Source organism: Hylobates moloch, unplaced genomic scaffold (assembly GCF_009828535.3).
Source record: "Hylobates moloch isolate HMO894 unplaced genomic scaffold, HMol_V3 SCAFFOLD_1, whole genome shotgun sequence".
NCBI classification, from domain to species: Eukaryota; Metazoa; Chordata; class Mammalia; order Primates; family Hylobatidae; genus Hylobates; species Hylobates moloch.
In genome coordinates, this window is record NW_026652276.1 from 220,645,699 (window position 1) to 220,666,396 (window position 20,698).

The following is a 20,698-nucleotide window of genomic DNA, read 5'->3' on the forward strand; positions in this document are numbered from 1 at the left end:
GTCTGTGGCTGCCCCTCACCTGTGCACCTGGCTCCCTCTCCCAGGTTTCTCTGAGTTGTTCCCATGAAGGTCCTCATCGGCTGCCCAGCCTCTCGGTTCTATCATTTCTTTCTGGGGGCCTTAGGGGCTGCTGCAGAGGCAGGGACATGCTCTGGCTTTGCGTCCCGCTCTCAGCCCTGTCAGCTCTCTGATTGGTGGAGAGACGGCTCTCTCATCCTCCTTCTCAGACACGCTATTCAATTCTCTCCTAGGCACAGATGTTGAGAGTCTGTGTCAACTCAGATCTCATATGTTAGGAATGAGATTCCAATCTAGCTGATTGTCAGATTTTAAATTGCTTTTGCTTTTTTCCATTCGTGGCAAAGGGCCGGGCAAGGCTGCTGGGCCCTTCTGATGACCAAGGCTACCCATGTGTGGGTAGCTGCTCCAGGCTAGGCTTCAGTCTGAGGCTGGGCAGGGCCATCCCCTTTGTGAAGAGACTGCTGAGCCCACCTGAGGACTGAACCGACAGTATTCCTGGGTGGTGGCGTGGGGGCACTGCGGAGAATGGACCATTGACTCAACTTGAGGCTGTCATCAAAAAGGGACCTGAGGCCAGTTCTGGACTAGGCAGATGGGGAGTAAGGCAGTCCTGGGCTGCCAACGTATTCAGTGCTGAGCCTGGACCTTTGACCAGGGTCCCTTCTGGCACCTGGCACAATGCTACGGCCACAAGTGCTCCACTACTTTCTTCTCTGAAATACAATGACAATTAGGCTGTACCTAATTGGTGGGAAGAGGACACCTGAATGAGATATGTACTAACCCCACCTGGAAACAAACTAAAACCACTGGACTTCATTATAAAGAGGGAAGGGAATGTCCCATGCAGGAATAGTTATAATGAAAATGTTTTCATCAGTCTATCTATACATTTTGTAATGATTTCAAATGTGAGAATTTATTATCTAATCAAAGGATTTGTGATTACTAATTAGTTACACTGCATCCAATCAGGAATTAATAATTCGAGCCTAATTGTGAATTAGGCTTCATATCCAGCTGCAGGATGCGTGCTGACTGGCAGCGCTGCTCTTGGGAGGGGCAGGCCTCCCTTCCCTGGCTCTCAGTCCCAGTGCAAAGGAGCCAGCAGGGTGGGGCCATGAGATTTTGGGCTCTACAAAGCCACACTCTAGGGATGCAGAAGGCCAGGAGGCCAACTGTTCTAGAGGGGTTGCTCAGAACCTGAGCTGAGTGGCCCAAACAAAAACCACATTTTGCTGAGGTCTGGCTGGGCAGTACAGAAAAAGAGGCTCTGGCGCCAGGGTTAGTAGTTTTGTAAATTTAATAAAGATTTCTTCCCTCTCCCCAGGAAGTACACAAAGACTAAAATGAATTATTATCACTTTGGGATGAACAGTAATGCTCTCTGGGTGAAGAGCCAACTGGCAGTTTTGAAAGATTAGGTTAATCAGACACAGGGAAATTTCTGATTAATTGGACAATTACTTCATATTCTGAGTGAGCCAAGGCAATGTTAGAGAAATACCATGACCAACTGGGAATAAATTCACTAGCTTGAGGCAGAGACTTTTAAACTTACAGAGGATGAAATACATTGGCATTGTGTGCCCGACTTTTATGGTCTCAAGTTCCCCAAATGTATAGGGCCTATAATTATCTTTTAAGACCAACATGATTCAACATTATTTTGGTTTTAAACAATTATGGAAAATCTGTTTGACATTCTCTTGAAATAACTTTAGGACCATAGTAGATGGCAAAACCAAACTTTAGGGGTCAGAAGAGAGGGATCCTTATGTTCGATGATGGAAGATGGTCAGATCCACACACAATGCAAACCCTCCCGGCTCCTTCCTGGAAGGCTAAGGTGGCACTGCCTCACCTGGTGGGCGCGTGTTTCTGTTCCTCCTCCTCGTCCGTGTCACTGCTGATGGTGATGACGCTGACCGTGGGGCTGGGGGTGTCGGGAATGACAATTGTCTGCCGCTGCCGCTCCCGGGTGGTGCTGGAGGCCACGTCGCCCCACCCACAGGTGACCGAGGTGCTGCAGGCCGGGCTACCGTGCACCATGGCGCAGCGGGGAGGTGTGTTCTCCTTGACACGCTTGGATCGCTGTGGGGAGCTGATGGCCTGAGAGGAGGACACCTCACAGGTGGAGACATTTCTGTAATGAGAAAACCACACTCGTACACAGAGGAAGGTCAGGCCCCACAACTCCTTCGAAGGAGCCCAATTGCCTAGAAACACCTGCTTTGCCAAATCTCTGTAAAACAAGTCAGTGGCTGGCCAGTGAGTCTCCATCTGTGACTGGGAAAGGGATCATTCAGTGAGCGGCTACACAGACCTTCTCTAGGCTCTGGTTGGGATCTACATGCCTGCGCTCAGCAGGACAAAGGGAGCAGCCAGGGCTTTTGGAGCAGGGAGGGGGCTCTTGTGCCCCAGGCTCTACAGGTCTTATAGGAGCAGATGTCACGCTAGGATTCCAGCTGTGTTTGCCCCAACACACCCCCTCGCCTTCAGGGTCAAGGCCCTACTTCTGAGCTCTGTCTTGTGTCATCCCTTCAAAGGTACTTAAGTCTTGTTTTGGGGGTGGTGGAAGAACTGGTGTTTGCTACATCAAGCTTTGGTTTCCTTGCTAATGGTTATTCTACTGAAACATTTATTCCTTAAGAGTTTCAGGATCTGAAGGACCTAACCTTGGTGACCAATGGTTCAGTTTTCCTTCTTTCCTCCTCTGGAAAAAGAACTTGACCATCAAAGTATTTGTGGGCATATAATTGCTAAAAACCTTAAAAATGATTTTTTCTGGATTTTGCCTCGTGGAGCCTCATGGGAGGCTCATTAGTCTAAATTGTAATAGAAAATTTGGAAAAGTGCAAGAGGAAAAAGCACCCTTAAAAAGAGACCTTTTAATCTTAATTTTGATCAACTTGAAATTCCTTACTAAATTAACCAATGTGATTTTTGGTAACTTTAGGGGAAAAATACTTTTTCCCCTCCCTAGTAGATCTCCGCTGACTCTGGCACAGGTTAAACATCTTTTATCTGAAATGCTTGGTCCAGAAGTGTTTCGGATTTTTTTTTTTTCAGATTTTGGAATATTTGCATATACATAATGAGATCTCTTGGGGATGAAACCCAAGTCTAAACACAAAATTCTTTTGTTTCATATACACCTTATACACATAGCCTGAGGTCATTTTATACATTATTTTAAAATAATTTTGTGGATGAAACAAAGTTTTGACTGAGACCACACATCAGGTGTGGAATTTTCCACTTATGGCATCATCTCAATCCTCAAAAAGTTCCAAATTTGGGACAATTTTGGATTTCTGGATTAGGGATGCTCAACCTGTAGTATCTATGCAGTGAGAGACTAACGCCAATGTATAATGAAATTCAGACTTTTATATGTCTTTAGAGATTCTAGCACCTTCTAGCTAAAGGGATGGTAGTAAAATGAAAATAATTCAATAAAGGTGGATTTATTTTCCTATCTAGCTAGTGCCAGATACATTGCTTGCTCCTTCCTAAGGACTGGTAATATGTTTTACTGGTATGATTGTACCATTGTTTGTACTTACTATAAACCTATGTATTTGTTGTTGCTAATACATTACAATTTTAAGATTATGTTTTTCACTACCAATAGTTTTAGTATCTCCACTTGGCATTGTTAAGGAAAAGTATGCCTGGCCACATCGCCAACAAGGGAGAGACTTCTGGTCTTTCAGACTGTTTTGCCTAAGGCATTGGTCTTAAAAATAAGCAAATACATAACTTTCACTATAATTATATCGATCTTGAAATGTACTGGCAATGAGCCTTCATGAAGCCAGCTGGGTGGTGAGTAAACAAAAAGGAGGGACTTGCTAAACAGGTTGGGAGGCTGAGGGTTCTTACTGCCCCTACTCAGCCAAGATGAACCACAGAGATGCTAAGCTCAGTCCTGGGACAGATTAGTGCTCCATGTGACCTTGCTGGGCAGGACAGCCCATGAGGATGGAGACAGTGGACTTGGTTGCCACCCAGTCTAATAATGACATGGGTGAGCTGTCACAAGGCTGCCAAACAAAAGCGTTCTGGAAAGCTGCCAATGATCTGAGATAAATTTCCCTGAGTTGTCAGAAACACCCAAATAAGGAATCTTGGAGGATGACAACTTTAGCCTTTGGATGAATTTCTGAATGAGAATGAAAAGAAGAAGGCCTAGTTTCTGGTATCTGGTTATATGAGGAAGCAGAAAACCAAAATCACTAGACATTTTTTATACCGGATTTCTCTTGATTAATTTATCGCAAATAAGCAATTAAGCACCTCAAAGCTGTGCCATTAGGAAGAGATATTGGAGCAATCCTGTAGTTACACGATCTCTCTCTCTCTCTCTCTGGCTTGGAAATCTCTATTTTTTAAAAAGTCAGGTTTATTAAGGTATAACTGACATATAGCAACATTTCTCCCTTTGAAGTATTTGATGAGCTTTGACAAATGCACAGTCATAACCCCCCACTACAATCCAGACTTAGAGCTTTTCCCCTCAGGCTTCTTCGCAGTCAATCTCCTTCTCTCCGACTGGTCTCTGGCAAGCCCTAGTCAGATCTCCGTCTCTATGTTTTGCCTTTTCCAAAATGCCATATAAATGGAATCATACAGCATGCAGCCTTTTGTTGACCTTGATTTTTTAAAGTGTTCACTGAGATGAGAATGGATTTAAAGGGAATGGGAAAGATTGGTGTTCTGCTGGTTAGTGTCTGGGATTAAACAAGCTATTGCTTATATTTAAGCAAGGTGCTAAATCAGTTAAACTTCTGATCTTAGATACAAAGAAAACACATTTGTTTAGTATTTTTAAAATATTTTTAAACAACTTCAACATTTTAAAACATTTTAAAACAATTATTATGGTAAATGATTTCCAAAATGAAACTTCAGGTGAGGCCGAGTGTTCTCTGGACAAGTAGAAAGTGACAAAAGATAATTTGCTTCACCAAACTTTAGTCAGGCTGGTGAACCTTCTCCTAGGTCTAACTGTGCACTCTGCTGTACAATCTACTTTTGGCAAAAAACCTTGCTAAGTCAGTTTAGCAAGAACCCACCATCCTTGATACCTCTGATTAGGTTCCTCATCCTCCAGGTGTGGTGTCTGATCACCTGGGCCTGTCATTAGCAAGAATCCTGTTAGGTCAGTTTAGGCAGAATCTCCCTTACCCCTGATGCTTCCTCTTAGTGACTTCCCATCCACCAACACCCCCCAACCCTGCCTTGGCTATAAATTTTCACTTGCCCACGCTGTATGGGGTTGAGCCCAATCTCTCTTGCCCACTGCAAGATTCCGTTGCATCCATCCCCACACTATCACCATGGCCTTAAACCAAGTGCTTCCTGCAAACCCTAGGCCAATCCAGGTGGAACGGGATGTTTTGCTAGCCACTGCAGGAAGAGGAGTCCCCCCATTCCATGCAACTGTCCCATGTTCAGAGTGGGTGCTGATACTCCCTAATCCTAAACTACATTTCTTTAGCACTCACATCCCCTGGGATTTCTCTTCCCTAGGGTGGCTCTCACCACCTACCTCACAGATGACTGGTGCTGCTTACTCTTCCGGGAGGAGGTGGTGCTGGTTGGCTGCTGCCGCATTACGTGGGCCACACCCACATTTAAGGGCTGGGCTGCTGGAAGGGTCACATGACCGGTCAATAGCGCAGGCTGCTGCATGATGGGATTGTAATGGCTTCCGTGAGCATGCGTGTTCCTGAAAGGGAACCGGGACAACAAGGTGCCTTAGAGGTGTTCTAAAAGCAGAGCTCCTCTATAAGATCAAGCTTCCTCCCCAATTAAACGCGGACTGTAGTTGGTTATCTCACTAGCTGTGCGGCTGCTAAAGGGATGAGCCTGGCCATGTGTGCTCATCGGGTGGGTTTCTTCTACTCATAAGGAGTAGGAGAAACGTAACTAGTTGTGAACGAGAAAGAGGACTTTCAAGTGAGAAGAATGCCAAGTGCACCGGCTCCAAGTTTTTAAGTTCTAGGGACAGGAGATAAATATTCCCTCAAACTTTTAAAGTCCCTGAGCACCTAGGTGATTATCCTGAACAATATTATATTTTAGAATTTACAGGCCAGGTATGGTGGCTCACCTGTAATCCCAGCACTCTGGGAGACCGAGGAGGGCAGATGGCTTGAGCTCAAGAGTTTGAGACCAGCCTGGGCAACATGGCAAAACCCCCTTTCTACCAGAAATACAAAAAATTAGCTGGGCATGGTGGTGTGCACCTATGGGCCCAGCTACTAGGGAGGCTGAGGTGGCAGGATCACTTAAGCCTGGGAGGCCGAGGTTGCAGTGAGCTGAGATTGTGCCACTGCACTCCAGTCTGGGTGACAGAGCGAGACACTGTCTCAAAAAAAAATAAAAGTTTCACCTTAATTTTATAAAAAAAATTTTTAAATAAAGAAAAAGCGGAATTTACAAAGTGTCTTCAATGGGCTATTTTATTCCACTCTGTGATGTAGGCAGGATATCTTAGCAATACCATTTTATTAAAGAAGAAATTATACTTTACGTGAAAAACAAACTTTGAAGCCTGGGAGCCATATGCTTCTGGTGTTAGGAAGTGTTAATGTTCTTTTGAATTCCCTCAGTGGCTAGAACAATGCTCAGGCATATAGCAGCTGATCAATTAATTACACGCTTGCTGAATGAATAATTAGATTAACTGAAGGTTGACTAGACAAGTATAAAGTTGGTATTAAATCAAAATTAATAACAGTCATGACAGAAATACTAGCAGCCCTCATCCTAAAACTGGGTTATGTTTCAAAATTCTTATAATCTGGGTTGTATGACGCGCAAAGCCTTGTTTTCCCACAGAAATGTTAAAAGTGGTGACTGACTCAGAGAGTTGCCCATAAGAGCTCATTTAACACATAATAAAATTCAAAGCTAAAGGATAATTCATTTGAATTTTAAAAAATTATAAGAACCTATTGTTGCAACATGGGGAAAAGGATGAACAGGAAAAAAAAAAGAAGTATATGAACACCTTTGTAGGGATTTTGATAGCGCCTTTTGGGCATTTACATGGACTTTAGAAATTCATATTATGGCTTTTTTTTTTTTTTTTTTTTTTTAGATGGAGTCTCAGTCTGTTGCCCAGGCTGGAGTGCAGTGGTGCAATCTGGGCTCACTGCAACCTCTGCCTCCTGGGTTCAAGTGATTCTCCTGCCTCCGCCTCCTGAGTAGCTGGGATTACAGGCGTGCACTGCCACGCCCGGCTAATTTTTGTATTTTTAGTAGAGACGGGGTTTCGCCATGCTGACCAGGCTGGTCTCAAACTCCTGACCTCAGGTGATCTGGCTGTCTCAGCTTCCCAAAGTGTTGGGATTACAGACATGAGCCACTGCATCCGACCAAGAAACTGATATTATGGCTTCTTTATTTTGTTGTAGCTCTTTCTCCTATAGACAGGTGGCACTCTTTCTCCTTTGAGTCAGGCCCAGCACTGGTACTTCTGTTTGTTAGCCACAATAATAGATATTCTTTGGCTCACACATGAAATGGAGAGAGACCAGGAAGAGAGTATGCTGGCTTTAGATGTCTTCTGTGGTCACTAGGTAAGAGATGTCAAAAAAAAGGAAGGAGGGAGGAGGAATAAGAAAATATGTAGGAATTAGTAAGTGTATGTGTATTTCTGAAATTAGATGAGCTATAAATGCTGAAAGACAAAGGGGAAAAAAAGGAATATGTCATGTGTGTGGTCTTTTAGGAGAAAAAGGGGTGAGGGAAAAAAAAAAACCCAGTTGGTCAGACAGCTTTCCACTTGGCTGCTCCTAATGAGCTGGAGGAGGAAAGGCGATCTTGCTGAGCATGGGCCGACATGATAGTGGGGAGGGAAGATGACAGGTTTATTTAATGCCTGTCATGTACTGGGCACTGCGATGGTGCATGTTAAATATAGGCCAAGTGCTTTGTATTTTATCTTAATTTAAACCTCCCAACAATCCCTTGAAGTAGGCATTACTATCCCCACTTTATTGAAGAAGAAACTGAAGTGCATAAAGGTTAACTTGCCCCAGGTCATGCAGAGCCAGGATTGAACTCAGCTCTACATGGTTTGAGATGGAGTCTCACTCTGTTGCCCAGGTTGGAGTGGTGGCATGAGGGTGTTGCCAGTAGGGAAGTGAGTGGGACTGTGGGGAAGGGCCCAGGTACTCTGTACTGGACAGAAAATGAAATGGAGGAATGGAGGAAGCTGCAGTAGGGGTCTGACTGGGGGCTTATATCACCACCTTTCTACTTTTCCCTGAGAGATCTTAATTCACAATAGCCTTGTCGGTCAGAATAAGAACCGTGGGAGGCTCCCTGGGTGATATGGAGGCTGTCAGAGGGTTGAGGGGAGTGACCTGTCCTGATATTCGTGCAGAATGAGAGATAGCCCAACAGGGCCATGAGGAGTTGGGGACAACTTGGAGGGCTGCCATCTGGCTCTGCACTGGTGAAGGGGGCCATTGTGGTGGTGTTGGGGGGAAGGTACAAGGGTATCTAGCCATAAAAATAACAGAGGAGCGCATCTGTGAGGAAATCATGAGTTGGGCAAGGTAGAGTTCTGGAAACAGATGCAGGGGGTATGCTATACGGGCAGGCAGTCAGGTGGACGCCTCTGGGGTGTGTGGGAAGTATAAGACACTGATCTGTAAGATATGACTATTAACTGAAGAGGCACACTCAGCAAACATGCCAGCATTTACCCTTCCAAATAAACCCCATTCTGTCAAGCCTTCCCGTGGGAGGTCAGATAGACTCCAGAGTACCCCCGTCTCAAACATCTTCAGAACACTTTCTAGAATTGCTTAGGGCTTTGGGGACCCTCTTCTGCATTCTTTCACTGGTGACAGACCTTTGTTTTCTGAACGTGGAATTTAATTCTGAGAAACTACCAAACATCATCCCAGAACCAAGTCTGGTGAATTACACTGATGATTAAATGACATAACTAAATTTTGGGTGGAAATGACAACCGAGCATAAATTAACGAAGCTGATTTTCTTGTATCCTGGTATATTATTTAAAAATTGCTTCTTGTTACCCTGCACTCATAGTCCACACAATATTTTTAAAAGATTTAAAAAGCTCTCTACAAACCGAGGAATTGAAGTACAGGCCAGCCTGGCAGCCCTGTGTTGGCGGTGGACGTGCCTCCCATCCCAGACACACCCACTCACCCTAGAGGGGTTTCCTGCTTACCTCCAGTCTGCCAGCTGCTGGGTGCCTGCCATGGTCTCGGGAATCACGGTGGCGTGCTGCACTGATGTGTGGGTGGCCACTCCAGTCAGCTGCTGCCATGCTGGGGGAAGCAGGATCTGCTGGGTCCCACTTGGCCAAGCCTGCTGTAGAACACAGGACATGTGCAATGACCATGTTTGCTAATCCCATAATTGATTTGCATGAATCCACACTTATTCTGTGCCTGGGGTTGTGCTAGACATTCTTATGGGTGTGAGAGTGAGGGCCTGTTCTCTGGCCTCAAAAACTAAAGTAAGGGGAGATAAACAATGAACATACAGGCCAGGTGCGGTGGCTCATGCCTGTAATCCCAGCACTCTGGGAGGCTGAGGCGGGCGGATCACAAGGTCAGGAGATCCAGACCATCCTGGCTAACATGGTGAAACCCCACCTCTACTAAAAATACAAACAATTAGCTGGGCGTGGTAGTGGGCGCCTGTAGTCCCAGCTACTCGGGAGGCTGAGGCAGGAGAATGGCATGAACCTGGGAGGTGGAGCTTGCAGTGAGCCAAGATGGCGCCACTGCACTCCAGCCTGGGCGAGAGAGCAAGACTCCGTCTCAAAAAAATAAAAAAATAAAAAAAATAAAAGAACATATATGAACTAAGTAGAAGATAATTAAGTACAGAGACACAGCTGTATGGAAGGGATTCATTCATGTTAAAGAATGGTTTCTTTATAAATTTGCTCTAATGAGCAATGCTTGAAGTTTCTGAAAGTTTATTTATTTACTTGTTCTGTCCCGCAACTATGTACAGGGGATTAGTGTAGTTGAGTTGGGCTAGATGAGGGAGACCGCTGGCCCTCAAGAAGCTTTCTGCCTAGTATCCTTTATTTAACATTTTACCTTTGATTTATCAATTAGAATCTAGGTTCCAGCTTGTGTTATCTCTAAGATCACCAAATATCTGGAACCTACATCTGAGGGCAAGCAAGTATGAAGTAAAATTCTTAGCTGTGACTATAGCTTAATTGAGAATTACTGTGATTCTCAAAGCAAAAATGAGAGATAGGCGGAAGTCACTGCTTGAATCTAATTTTTCTAAGAAATCTAAAATGAACGTTTCTGATTCTTCCTTGATAGATTCACTGGGGTGTGTGTGTGTGTGTGTGTGTGTGTGTATGTTGTGTTTTAAGCTCTTTTTATCCATGATCACTATTCTGCTTGTCTTTGGTCATTAGATGATTCAGACTGAATACCACTGCCTAAAGTTGGACACTTAAAGGATAGTCACTAAGGTAAAATACCTTTCAGACAGATCAAATATTTAAAGGTTTGATATCTTAGCTATCTCTCTTTCTATCAGAGTGGATGTGACTAACATTGCGTAATTTATCGAATGCAGTGCTTCACAAACTGTGCATGTGCTCAATGTGGGTGTTTTATATGTACAAATAAGCACTTCTGAAAATGGATTACAGATTTGAGTCAGGGCCTAAAAAACACTGACACTTATAAAAATGATAGAATCACATTTGAGAGCTGAGTGGACCAGTTCACCTGTTCCATTATTTTCATGTCGTACCTGAGGCCCAGTGAGATCTCTTAGATGTTTTTGATACTGTTTGTTTGCTTTTGATATAGGCAGAAGCTCAGGGACTATAGCTCATACTATGAGTGCTTAATATCTGTTGATAAAATGAAAGAAGCAACTCCACCAAGGCTATTAACTACAGTTAATTGTATTTCAGGTTTACTTAATTCACAAAAAGCAGAAACATAATTTAATTGATTAAAACAGTTGCAAATTCCAAATATTAAATGAGTAACAATTTCGTTTGCAGTAAGGTTTCTAGTGACTTAGCCAGTTGGAACTCATTTCAGATCTCATGAAAAGCATTAGTTTTAACTAATGTCATTTAAAAAAATAAATCTTGATATCAAGCTAAGGTTATCATTTTTCTTCTATTTCCCTGAAATGGATATTAACATTTTACCTCAAATAGATGGGGTAGAAAGACTACTTTTGACTTATTTCACTGATTGATATGCTTAGCTCATTTGCAACAACACTTCATCAGACATCTTTATAATTTATTACTACTAACAAGAATGGAGCAACATTTCTTAATGCATATTGTGTGCCAAACACAGAGTTAAGTCATAAGCGGGTTTCTGACTACTTCTTTTTTTTCTGACTTCTTAACACCAGTTCTGTGAGGTAGGGACTGTTATTTTCTTCCATTTCTCAGATTAATAAATTGAGACACAGTGAGATTAATAATACTAATAACTTGCCCAGAAATATGGTAAATTAAACATACACATTTATTGCCTTCTTTACACTCAACTAAAATGATAGTAAAGGAATAAAAAATACAGATTCATAAGGGGAAAGAGAGTAGGAGAGAGGCAATCACCATTAATAAAATTTTAGAAGGTGAAAAACTGATGGACAATTACTAAGTGAATTAACAGACTGAAGGAATCTAAGGTCAGGTCTTCATTTCCCCTTAGTTCCCAGATCTTTGGTGTATATGCTTATACCACCCTCCACTCCCTGCCCCAAAGCAGGAGGCTAGAGGATTCTCTCTAGGGGAAATGACTAGTCCAAGAGAAAATAACTACAGATATGACATTTAAGGATCAGGGGATCTGCCAGTGAAAATGCTGGACTTGCCTGTTTTCAGCCTATAGAGAAGCCCACATTCAATAGTCTCTCCCCTACCCTCCAGCTTTCCAATTAGTTTTTTAGTGCTTTAGTCTTAAATACGAATGAATAGCTAATGAACACCAGACAGTAAAGGAAGCTTCTAACCTGAAAGAGAATAAAATAAGCAAACAAAAGAAAGAGAAAACAAAAATGGTGTGTGAATCAGAAGAAAATTTTCTAAAATCTATAATTAATGCCGTTGCAGAGTTAAAAAATATATCCATGAAACAAGATCATATAAAGAATCAGTATCTATATTCAGAGAACATGCTCTTTTTTGGTGGGTAGGGAGCAGAGAACAAACTCTTGGAAATGAGAACTACAACAACAGAAATTAACCATTCAAAAGGTTTTTAAAAAAGCTTAAGAAATCTCTTAGGAAGTAGTGCAGATAGAGGATATATAGGAAATAGAGGGGAAAAAAAGATAAGAAAATTGGAAGATCAATTTGGAAGTACCAACACTCAATTAATAAGAATTCTGCAAAGGAGAAACAGAGAAAATAGAGGGAAAGAAATTATCAAAGACAAAAAAAAATCCAGACTAAAAGGGCAAATAGGGTGTTCAGGACAATGTAAGAAAAAAGACCCAAAAGAAGGCACATAGTCATGAACTGTGAGTCCACTGTGGATGAGGAGTAAGTCTTAAAAGCTTTCAGAGAAAGAAAAAATAACATACTGAGGTCAGTGTGCTCAAACACATCAACACATCAAACATACAAACCTTTTATAGCTCTGGAAGGGTTTGGGGCTGTATAATGAGATACATAGAAAACTAACCCAATGGGAAAAATGAGGCAATCATTAACTCCAGGAAAAACAAAAAGATGTGTAAGAAAGAAAATATAATCCCAGTACATGATAAGGCTTAACTAAGAATAATATTATATAATATTGATAATTATGTAGATATTACAAAGTAGTTGAATCAAAATCATGTGGGAGGAATAGGAGAAAACAGTGAGTGAAAGGAGGAACAGGAGGGAAATTGTGTGTGTGTTATGGGGATGGCAGTGGGTTAGAAAGCTAAATCTTCATCTTCCATAATAGGAAGTCAATGGATAACACCTAAAATGGAAAAAAAATCCATAAAAAGCAGTCTAAGCATGTTATTTAGAAACACAGAGTTAAGGCTGGGCGTGTTGGCTCTCACCTGTAATCCCAGCACTTTGAGAGGCTGAGGTGGGCAGATCACGAGGTCAGGAGATCAAGACCATCCTGGCCAACATGGTGAGAAACCCCGTCTCTACTAAAAATACAAAAAATTAGCCAGGCATGGTCGTGGGGGCCTGTAGTCCTAGCTACTCGGGAGGCTGTGCCAGGAGAATGGCGTGAACCCGGGAAGCGGAGCCTGCAGTGAACTCAGATCGCGCCACTGCACTCCAGCCTGGGCGACAGAGCAAGACTCCGTCTCAAAAAACAAAACAAACAAACAAAAAAAGAAACACAGAGTTAAAGAACAGATTAAACAGTTAAGTTAAAAATTATTGTTATGGGCAGGGCACAGTGGCTCACACCTGTAATCCCAGCACTTTGGGAGGCCAAGGCGGGTGGATCACTTGATGCCAGGAGTTTGAGACCAGCCTGGCCAACACATTGAAACCTAGTCTCTACTAAAAATACAAAAAAAATTAGCCAAGGCATGGTGGCACATGCCTGTAATCCCAGCTACTCGGGAGGCTGAGGCACGAGAATTGCTTGAACCCAGGAGGCGGAGGTTACAGTGAGCTGAGATTGCACCACTGCACTCCAGCCTGGTGGCAGAGCAAGACTATGTCTCAAAAAAAATGTGTGTGTGTGTGTGTGTGTGTATAAATAAAAACTTTCAGGGATAATACATATTATATATATAAAATATATATATAACAGGGATAATATATATGTGTGTATATATGTATATATATACACACATATATATACATATATATAATGTAACTACATATATTGTTATGAGGAGTAGACATTAAGGATGGGATAGAGCAGAGGACTATAATTTTCATATAAGTTCATGGTATTATTTAACTTTTAAAAAATTATGTACATGTATTACTTTGAAAAGGAATTAAATTTAAATTTCAAAAATAACTTCCCCAAAGCCATATAGCCAGTAAGTGGTGAGGCAGCCATCTGAATGTCGGCAACCTAATTCCAGCGCCCATGCTTTCAGCCAATATACTACCTCTCCTTGTGTTGATAATACACAAAAATAATGGCCCCTATTCAGGATCAGGCATTGGTGGTAACTGCATAAAGGTGGCATGAACAAGTCTTCCTTATTCTCTAACAATATCAGGTGCCAGTCAAGAGACAGGCAGACAGCAGGACAATGGTTGGAAAGACTGGTTGCCGAAAATGTTATCAGAGGAACTTTTGAGTGAGAAACATTAAAGTTTTGTATTTTGAACAGTTTAAAGGGTTCAAGCCAACAGTTTGTTTTTAGGGAAACATTTAAAGGTTCAGTTAGTCAAACATGAGCCCAAGAAATACAGTAAATAAGTAAAAAAAAAAAAAGAGGTTCAGGTGATATGATTTGATTGGCTAGAAGAATGCAAAACACTTCGTGGAAGGGTGGAGTCTACAGTGATTTCTCTAACCCTGCTAGTCAAAGGAGATTTTAGATCCTGACATTTGACAAGTGGGATAAATTCAATACTGTCTCAATCAAGAACTGTGCTTCCCATCTCTCCACTATTACCTACTCGTTCACAATTTCTGTTGGTGGCCAAGATGCTAGCTGTGGCGTGGGGCTTGGGAGGATGGAGTTGACAACTCCTTGTAGGCAGTACCAAAAAAGCTTTTGTTGCAAGGTGATCCACAAAGATCCCTCCCATATCACTAACATAAGCAGAATGATTACGATTTCCACCTGCCATGCACACATCCTCTGGGTGCCCCACAGAGGCCTGTTTCCCTGAAAGTTTTATGTGATGCTGCTGGGAGGTGGGGAGGAAAAGGGCAAAGAAAATGAAATTAACATGAGGAGTGGATTCAAAGACTCCATCTCTAAGTGTTCACAAGTAAAATCCTTTAAAAGATTTTCAGTATTTAGAGAAAAAGAACAATGTCAACTTTTTGAATACATTTATGTCAAATAATAGTATTTGGAATGCCTCTGCCTGGTGCCTAGAAATTTAACCATAGAAAAACGAAGGCTTTGGTTTAAATGCTTAATTGTTGCTTTTTTATAGCCACCATAAGAGTTTTATAAATTAACTTATTTTTGTCCTTTGAAGGGAATGTTTAAAAATATCTAGGAGAGAGCCCATCTCAACAGGCTAACATATTGGCATGGATTAAGTGACAAGCAGAGAGAAAAATAAAAAGCAACTGACAAAAAGACACAACACGATACTGGATAGGGCAGGATTTTTTTCACTTAATATATCTTAGAAATCTCTGCATGTCAAGACACAAAGGTCTACCATGTTCTTTTAATGGCTACATGGTGTTCCATTTTATGTGTGCATCAACTTATTTAACCAATCCCCTACTGACGAACGTTCAAGTTTCTTCCAACGATCTCAGTTATAAACACAGTAGCAATTAAAATCCTTATACATATATTTTTTGTTCACTTTCCTAATTACAGCTTTAGGTTAAATCTACTTGGAGATTTACAACACTCCAGGGACTCTCTTTCAAGGAAGCAAAAGGTAAAGTTCTCCCCTGCTACGATTAAAGGACTGAAACAAATTCTGACTGCTAAGTCTACTGGTTCCACCAAACTGAACAATGAAGAATCCCTATTTTGGGTAATAAGTGATGCTAATTATTATTTCTTTCAGAGATGGTTCCTGGCTTACTAGGGTTAAGTGTGCAAACATAAAAAAGATCTGTAATTATCCTTTAAAAGTACACGTGAGTTCTGTAGATTTGGGCTCACAAAGGCGGAGCATTGGGAGACTGGTGTGGATTTTTGCCACTCAGATACAGTATGAACAAGCTTTTTTGCCCCTGGACTGAGCTGTAGTTCTTTCTCTGATCTATCTTGGCCTTTTCTGAACTCCCTGCTACTGAACTATGCAAATAAAAGGAAGCTACAAGGACCCACTGGAGAGAGGGGAAGGAAGAGAAGGCCTGTTTTAAATACAAAAAGTTCTGTTTACAAACTTTCAATAAGACAAAACTTTGTGTGCTACCAGTCACTGGTGTTAGTGGTCAACTGCACAGTGTCATTATGGACTTAAGCACAGAGATGAAGAATGTTTAATATCAATCTTAAACAAACTGTTCTGGAAAACAGAATAGACAATAATGTAACCACAGCAGTCTGGTTCAACTTTTATGTAACAAAGTTGTGAGTTGTTTTGCATTTGCCATGGATCCACAGGTTAAAGGTCACATAACCTGAGCATGCCCAGATGAACCAGGTATGCAACCATAGGCAGAACCTAAGTGCCTGGATTGAGGCGAGTGAATGGAATTTAGAACTGGATACCACATGGCAGGATCCAGGATCCAATCAGATAGAGCTGTGGCATCACTGCATGGCAGGATCCAGTCAGATCATGCCTCTGATATGAATTCGTTGCAAGATCCAATCAGATCATGCCTCATTACCCTATGCTTATAAAACCTGACCCAGCCCTTTGCTTAGAGACACTGCTTTGGGAACTATCTCCAGTGTTCTCCTTACTTGTTACAAGTAATAAAATCTCCTTGCTAAATCCTCCTTGGCTGTGGTCATTGGGTTGGTACCTGTCAAGTGACCAAACCCACTCGTGTGGGTAACAACAATAAGAAGATATTTTATGAGCCTGGTGTAACCTTGTACTCAAATCAGATAAGGATTTTATAAAAAGGGAAATTATATGCCGTTTTTCACTTATGAACATAGATATAAAAATACTAACTATAGTATTTACAAACTGAATCCAATATTAAAAAGCATATCATATCAAGCACATGAGCAAATGGAGTTTATATCATAAATAAAAGGGTAGTTTAATATTACAAAATATATTAATATAACTTGTCCCATTAGTAGATTAAGGAACAAAAAGCATATGAGTGTCTTAATAGATACAGAAAGAACATTTGATATAATTCAATATTCATTACAAAACTTAAATGTGATAAAGTGTTTCTATTAATTTTTTTTTTTTTTTTACAGACAGGGTCGTACCCTGTTGCCCACCCTGGAGTGCAATGATGTGATCATAGCTCATTGCAGCTTCAAACTCCTGGGCTCAAGTGATCCTTTTGCCTCAGCCTCCTGTGTATCTGGGACTACAGGCATGTGCCACCATGCGCAGCTAATTTTTAATTTTTTTTGTAGAGATGGGGTCTATGTTGCCCACGCTGGCCTTGAACTCCTGGGCTCAAGTGATCTTCTCATCTCAGCCTCCTGAGTAGCTGAGACCACAGGCCTGGGACTACAGGTGTGCACCACCACACCCATTACAGAGTGTTATACCATGTTCATGGATAAAAATGACTTACATGTTTAAAGATGTCAGTTGTTCCTGAAGTAAATATAAATTCAATGTATATCCAGTAAATATAAAGCAGATTTCTTGTTTCTGTGACTAAAATCCTTATGAAAGAGTGATGTTAAAATTCACATGCAAATGTGAGGGGACAAGAACAGACAAGGAAAATTTGAAGAACTCTATGGGAACACGGATTCCCTACTGGATACCAAGACAGACTAAAGTTACAATGGTTAAGACAATAGGATATTAGAGAAGCCCACAGAATAGAAGAGAGCACAGAACAAACCTATGCAATTTGATTACATAAAAATTAAATTTTTAATTTTTTAAGTTAAAAATTAAACAACAACAAAAACAACTTCCATTTAACAAGACAGGACACATAGTGTCTTTGGGAAAAGCCTTTGTGAACCTACCTTACTTAAAAATAAAGCTGCTTCTAAACTAATAATATTTAGGTCAAGCTACTCAATAGTAGAAATGATTATACAAAAGTAGTATAGCTTGGTGGCTGGAATACAGATGCTGGCATCAGACTTATTGGGTGTGTGTCCTGGTTCTGTTACCTAATTGTTGTGAAACTCTGATGAGCAAGTTATTCTGCTTCAGTTTCCCTGTTTGTCAAATGGTGACAAATACTGTGGCATTGTGGGGATTAAGTCAATTAACAACTGTAAAGTGCCCTGGTATAATGATGATGTAGTTGTTATTAGGGTTCGAGTGTCATTAAGGATTGTTACTGTTATCATTGCATCACTACTGTTACCTTACGTTTACATAACACTTTACAAATTTTCAACCATTTTTCAGCTCCGCCATCTCATTCTACCATCAGAGCACCTACACGGATAGAGAGATAGAAGGTTCCAGCTTACAGTTACCATGAGCCTGGTTTTTCAACTATAAAATGAGAGGATAATCACCAAGGCTCCTTTTGGCTCTAAAAACTCATTTCTATTTTACAAGAAAGAAATTTGAGGCAAAGAGATATTAACTGACTTGCCTTAGGTCATAGACGAATTACTAGCAGTTAGGATTAAAACCTAGGTCTCCCAGATTAATTTGCATTTCAAAGATATAATAATAATAATTTCCCCAGACTCTCCCTGTATCTAAATTTCTTCTTGGAACTGTAAGCAGATACTTAGGAAGGTAATTCACTTGCGGACCATTTAGAATATTACAGATATATTCCAATGACTAGAAGCACCTAACTCATTACTAGGGAGAGAGGGAGTGGAGATACATATCTTTTGTGAACAACATTAACACGGGTAATGGTAATACCAGTAATAATAAAGGAGAGGGAATTACCTGGGCAAGCAGACCTGGTTGGATCTGAAGAGGCTGAGCTCCTGGGGCTTGAGTGACGATGGGAACTGCATTTTCCATTCGCACCGAGTAGCCAGCGTGCTTAGAGGGAGAGGCCTGCAAGCCTGTTCCAGACAGTGTGAGGGAGAGAAGGGTTAGCTGAGAGGCTGTGAACAGCTGGATGAAGAGAACCTTCCTGGCCAGTTATGTCATCTTTCAGCTTCCCTTTGCACTGGTCACCGACAACAACCAGGTATTGCCTGGTCCTTGGAAGTCTCCCCTTTGGCTTCTAACAAATTAAAAAACAAAACTCCTGAAATCTTGAATGTCTTCAAAGGCCAGAAGGTCAAATTAAGGAGGCTGTAAGGCCAAAAGTAGGACAGTTATGCTGGCAGATTACAACAGGAAAACAAGGGCTTCTGACCATCAAGATGTACCTGTGTATGTCAAAATAAGGGGTGTTGGGGAGATGTATGAACCCATTTGGAATTGCATTGACTGTAACCACACAGTTTACACCATGAGGCTTGCAAAAATAAATTCTTAGGCTTTCTGGGTAAATTGTAACAAAGTACACAATCTAGCTTCTTAGAGTCTACAGGAGAGGAGTGCTGGGGTCATGGCCAAAGAATCGTTTTGAGGAGGGGTCCCAGGGAAGTACTTTTCAGACTGATTGATATTCTTCATGGGAGCTGGGACTATGTCGGCTGTCAGAGATTGGCAGTTTTCTATAGATAACCCACACAGAGGATATTTCATGCGAGGAAAAGCAAGAGCTGACATCAGCATAACAATGAAAGCACAAACAATGTACTTATTTACAGACAGCTGGCCAGGGACACAGTCCCTAGCAGGTGTGAGAGTCACAAAGGATTGACTTGGTGCTGAGGCATAAGCCCTATTGTTTCTAGGTTGGCCACAGTAGGAGAGGAGCCCTCAAGTTCAGTGATACCAGGAAGAAATGAGGAGGGCCTTTCTCCATGAAAACGAGCGTGACAGAAAACTGCAGGTGCTGTGGCGTGACAGAAAACTGCAGGTGCTGGAGCCCCAGAGGCCGTTCTGTAAGAAGCAGGTGAGAGGCTGTGGCTGCTCAACCTTACCTTGGAAGCCGGGGGGACACACGATGAGAGCTTGCTGGAACGGGTCAGGCCGGGCACAAATCTGGGCTGTTCCTGTCTGCAGGGGCATGCTCCGCTGGGCCACTGCAGCCATGGATGCCGCTGAGGGCTGGTAGAGTGTAGATGGGTAGTTTAGTATGGAGACTTCGGGATTGGCTAAGGAAATAGTGGCACTGGTAGAGGAGGGAGCCTAAAGGAGTGATGGGGATTAAACAAAAATAAACAAAAATAAAAAATGAGGGAGGTGGCATGTTGGGAGACACGAATCTAAATCAAATAAATGAACTCAAAGAAGAACAAACAAACAAAAACTAAGAGCAGAAAGGCAAAAGCAGAGAGGAGTGGAAACATGGTTGAAAGTCGCAGAGAAAAGCAGGTCCCTGAAAGCATGGGAGACAGTCACCTTGGTGTTCACATCCAGACCTGCTCCTGGCATTTGTGAGGCCCGGAGAAGAGGACACACGGATGCCTGCTACCATATGTCTAAATGCTGAAAAGGCTAAAAATTAGGCTAGAAAACTGTTTAATAAAATGCTCTGCCTTTTCATGTTGACAAATACACCTTCCCAATAACCGGGAAGACCAGGCTTGAGTTGAGGACTCTGGGATTCCTTGGGTTCTGTGCTGACACATGGTGACAGGGAGAGAGCTGGACCTTGCCCTCCTTCTCTCTGCCTGAGCCCCATTCCATCCCATAACACGATGGGCTCTGGGTGCCTGGACCTGCCAGCCTGCACGTCCAAGCTCTGCTCACACTCCCCTCGGGCCTGGTGGGTGCAGTCCACATGTGGGAGGACAAATCCAGGGGGAGGCTCTTGCAGGCCCTAAAGGACTATGGTCTCAGGTACCCAGAGCTTGGCACAGAAGCACATGCAACAGGCGGAGAACAGGGCCGA

At 42.1% G+C, this 20,698-nt stretch overlaps 1 protein-coding gene across 6 annotated transcripts in view; it reads right to left on the bottom strand.

The window, feature by feature from the left end:
* The window catches only part of HIPK2 (homeodomain interacting protein kinase 2), a 205,433-nt gene that overhangs the window by 21,893 nt on the left and 162,842 nt on the right, over nucleotides 1–20,698 (bottom strand). For 3 of the 6 annotated variants that reach the window (XM_032761917.2, XM_032761910.2, XM_032761919.2), the window contains 5 exons: nucleotides 19,785–19,992; nucleotides 18,688–18,809; nucleotides 9,247–9,389; nucleotides 5,579–5,758; nucleotides 1,886–2,167 (listed from right to left, as the gene is read on the bottom strand). In XM_032761917.2, the coding sequence (XP_032617808.1) occupies nucleotides 1,886–2,167; nucleotides 5,579–5,758; nucleotides 9,247–9,389; nucleotides 18,688–18,809; nucleotides 19,785–19,992 (935 nt within the window). The remainder of the gene's footprint in view (nucleotides 1–1,885; nucleotides 2,168–5,578; nucleotides 5,759–9,246; nucleotides 9,390–18,687; nucleotides 18,810–19,784; nucleotides 19,993–20,698) is intronic. The other 3 variants (XM_032761916.2, XM_032761915.2, XM_032761911.2) reach the window with 3 other exon arrangements.